The sequence below is a fragment of the Austrofundulus limnaeus genome, unplaced genomic scaffold (assembly GCF_001266775.1).
Source record: "Austrofundulus limnaeus strain Quisiro unplaced genomic scaffold, Austrofundulus_limnaeus-1.0 Scaffold126, whole genome shotgun sequence".
NCBI lineage: Eukaryota > Metazoa > Chordata > Actinopteri > Cyprinodontiformes > Rivulidae > Austrofundulus > Austrofundulus limnaeus.
This window is the reverse complement of record NW_013952528.1, coordinates 1,146,509-1,150,615: the sequence shown is the minus strand read 5'-3', so window position 1 is coordinate 1,150,615 and position 4,107 is coordinate 1,146,509. Positions and strand designations below refer to the sequence as shown.

General features: G+C 39.2%; 1 protein-coding gene across 1 annotated transcript in view; it reads right to left on the bottom strand.

Moving 5' to 3' along the window:
- Window positions 1-4,107, bottom strand: part of LOC106522307 (E3 ubiquitin-protein ligase RNF31) — a gene marked incomplete in the record, with an annotated part of 26,070 nt that overhangs the window by 18,807 nt on the left and 3,156 nt on the right. Inside the window, 8 exon segments of the mRNA XM_014015282.1 lie at window positions 1,393-1,526; window positions 1,715-1,857; window positions 1,939-2,095; window positions 2,184-2,345; window positions 2,744-2,873; window positions 3,231-3,284; window positions 3,474-3,629; window positions 3,743-3,889. Coding sequence (XP_013870736.1) covers window positions 1,393-1,526; window positions 1,715-1,857; window positions 1,939-2,095; window positions 2,184-2,345; window positions 2,744-2,873; window positions 3,231-3,284; window positions 3,474-3,629; window positions 3,743-3,889 — 1,083 coding nt within the window.

The following is a 4,107-nucleotide window of genomic DNA, read 5'->3' as shown; positions in this document are numbered from 1 at the left end:
ATAGATAGATAGATAGATAGATAGATAGATAGATAGATAGATAGATAGATGATAGATAGATAGATAGATAGATATTGAGAATACTGGCATAGTTTGAAAATGATTAAAAAAAGCTTTCATGCTCCATAAAACTATTTTATCTAAAATAATCATTGGTGGTTTGTCGTCTGCATGAACCAGAAGCAGAGTTATAAATTCTTCTCATCACATGAGCTTTACAATTATGTTTTGCTTAAAAGGACTCAGTTAAAGGTTAGAGTCAGTCTTTGTGAAAGGCTCTGGAGGTTCTGAATAAGTCCCTTTATAAAACCAACAAAAACAGGTATTTTAGTTTAGAAGCTGTTCTCTGTCTCTTCTGGTTACTRCTGCTTTAAAATCAACTCAACAAATGTCAGAATAGTTCCCGAGGTGGAGGCTGTCGATGCTCTAAATAAAAAATAGCACTTGAAGAGGTTTTCCAGTTTAAAAAAAAAGATTTGACTTTAATTCCAAAAAACAGAAATTTTCTCTGGTTGACTTAAAAAAAACATTATTCAGTGGTAGAAAAACTGTTTCATTCCTTCCAGAAAAATCAGACCAAACCAACCCAGCTGACATTTTCTCCTTAATCTCAGCAGGYTGGCCTGACTAGGTGGAGGGCCCAGAAGAAAAGTCATAATAAATAATAGCTCATCTATCTATAACCATACAGCTTATTTTACATCCATAATAATGTATATAATTTGACCAGTAATTAAATTGTGAATRTGTGGCAGAGACTCTCAGTCAAAGTAGGGATGGATTAAAATGCTGAGATGTTTAAATTTTAGTGACATTTACAGTGAGCGTCATAAACCACAAGTTCCTTAAATAATTACTGATTTTRGGTTTCTCCTTTGTGAGTTTTAGTTTGACCAACTAAACAAATTATTTTCAAAAACTATCAAAAAGAGGATTCAAACCATAACATAAAAGGGTTTTCTTGACTACATGTAGAAAGGTTGGACACACTAATGAGGAACTACCTCAGGGTGAATCAGACAAGAAACATTTTCCTCCTCAGTCACTAGAAAATTTAATAATTCTGTTTCTGTATCCTTTATGCGTGACCTTCTCATTTGTTTTGCAACAAAATATGATMCAAAAGTAACTTCAAAACAGCACGTTTTTATAATTGTATTGGTTTAATTAAGTTCTATGTATGATTACTTTGTTTTGTGTTGCTMCAGACATGCAGAATATCTTCCCTGACAGAATAAGAATTACTTTGTTTTAAGATGCCAGTGGGAGAATTTTCTCCAAACTGAACACTACAATAAAAAAAATAACCATTTTCAGTTCAGTCTTTCATTMATCAAGAATATTTGGTAAATACTGAGAAGATGAAGTTTTATTATGAGTGGTGAGACGGACCTTTTCTCCAGAGTCCGACACAGATCCTGGACTGGAGGCTACAGGTGGGCGAGTGGCCAGGCGGGGGCGCTCACAGACCTTGCAGAGGATGCTGCTGCCCTGATTCAACACCGTGCAGCTCTTGCACTGCCACTCTGATGGGTTAAAGCACACAGCTCAGTGAATAATCACACACACAAAAAAAAAAAACTGTTTTCAATGCATTAAAAAACACATCTGTGCACACTTAAATCTGTTTTTAAAAACACTTTAGTTTGTTTCATTTTCCACACATAGCAGTTATTTTTAGACGGTGTTAAAACTCAGTTYCAGGAACTCTGACCTGAATTTGGTGACGTGGGAACCAACTCTGGGACTGTGGATGCAGCCGTGGCGAGTCGAGGACGCTCACAAGTCGTGCAGAGAACAGCTCGCATCTCGTTCACCGTAGTGCAGTGAGAGCAGTCCCATGATGCCTGAGACAGGCTGGAAAAAGGAGGAGTGAAAAATAACAGGTTTTATAACTCTGGTCCAGTCTCAACTGCGGACGAGTTTTATTCTTCTCACCTGGAGGCTTTAGCGCCTGTCGGGGTGAGAACGGTCCTGCTGTGGCCTTTGCGGTCGGGGTGAGAGTGGAAGAGTCGGTCGCAGTTCAAACACAACTTTTGGATGCAGGTGGGGCACTGAGCGTGGACAGCAGCAATGCCACAGATGGTGCAGGTCTCTAAAACAACACAGAAGATTCAGAGAGTGGACAAGCTCAGGACCAAAAGAAAACATAAAATAAACATTTTTGGAGCTATGTGTTGTACCCTGTTTGGGTTTGTGTATTTTGTCTCTCTTGTGATCGGCTCTGGACGGGTGGCGGTGGAAGAGGTCGTCACACGCRTCGCAGAAATGTTGGTTTGGACAAGTCGGACAGACAAAAGATGAAGCGCCACCACACAGACTACACACGCTCACTGATGGGGAAACTGAAGGCAGAAGAAAAAGTCAACGTTACTGTGTATATTTACCTTAACTGATTACAAATTCAAATCGTCACCCATTTCAAGAAGTTCAYCAGCCCATAAAAACAATTAGCAAGAGATTAATCATAACTTAGTGGGTTTAAACCCCAAAACGATGAGCAGGAGAAATTTATTCATGTATTTATATCCAGTAGACTGGATTATAGTGAACTAACTGGGCTCTCCCAACATGAAACAGTTACAGCTCATTCAAAATGAAGCAGCTTGTATTCTGACTCGAACAGTGACTAGTCAGTTTTCAAGTCTTTACACTGAATGTTGCATTTTCTGCTAAAAAACTGTCTCTTCCTAGTATTTCTAAATACTGGCTGATGCATTATTGTAGTTTGTTAGCAACTTACCTGTTGCAGGTTTTGGAGGATTTGTTCTCGGCATCGGAGCCGGTTTAGGTGAAGGCGTAGGAGGAACATGGGCTTTGTCTCCCTGACCCTTGTCTGCAGGCAAATTTGCCATAGAGTCAGATGACTTGTTCTGAAAAGGGAAACAAAAACAAACAGCTAAACAACTTTCCATGTGGCAAGATGAGAATTTAGAGTTAAAAYAAGTAGAAAGCTACATTTGTTTGCATTAACACTGTTAAACAGCTAACTTTATATGATCTACGTTTGACTTTTATATGTAAAAATAAACCCTTATAAAAGCAATGTAGTTGTTTTAATATTAAAATATATATATATAATAATGTGTGACCTGTGAGAAAACCAGATTTATGTCATTTATGGCTCAACAAAAAAATTCCACATATTTTTTTTCTACAACCGAAAACAGTTTTTTTTTTGACGACAAATGTTTTTCCTAAATATACAGCTGGTGGAAATGTGTACACACCTGGATGAGAAATGGGATGATGTCTTTGAAGAATTCGGGGTGAGGATGGGTGCCCTGAATGTACAGAAATAAAGGAAAATGGACTGTGCTTAATGGCTCGCACAGGAACAGCTGCACGCAGACATTCATCAGCTAAAACCAACCTTCATCAGCTAAAACCAACCTTCATCAGCTAAAACCAACCTTCAGCAGCTAAAACCAACCTTCAGCAGCTAAAACCAACCTTCAGCAGCTAAAACCAACCTTCAGCAGCATGTCCACCTCTGAGCGCAGCGTCATCACCTCCAGCGTCACCGCGGCCACCTTTTCAGATTCCGGCTCGGTGACATTTTCGGGAAAACTGAGGCCATCGATCTGCTGGCTGGTGTAACCGTACAGATGCAACACCTGGCGACCCCCCTGTGGAGGAAAACCCCGACACGGATTTTTTTTTCTGAACTGAAGCATCAAATGTTAGTTCTAAATATAATCTATCCAAAGCTAAACTTACACCCTGTTGGTCTTATCCTCACCTTGATGGCGTCCACGGTGGTTCTGAAGACAGGGTTGTTGTGCTTGACGCTCCTCCAGAACCTGGGCCTGGTGGGACTGGTCAGGTTGCAGCCGTACTTCTCCAGGATACTCAAGGCTTTCAGCAGTTTGCTCAAAGAATCCAGAGCCTGAAGCAGAGAAAACAGCGCAAAGGAAATAACCTCATTGTGGTTGTTTTAAAATAAACCCAGGATTCATTCATGTTTGAACACAGTAACAATTTATTACATACAAATTACAAGATATTTAACAACCTACTGTATGTTTAAAAGGGATCCATGATTAGTTGTAAGATTAGACTTTATTTAATAAACATATATTTTAACTTTAAAATAAAGACTGTAAA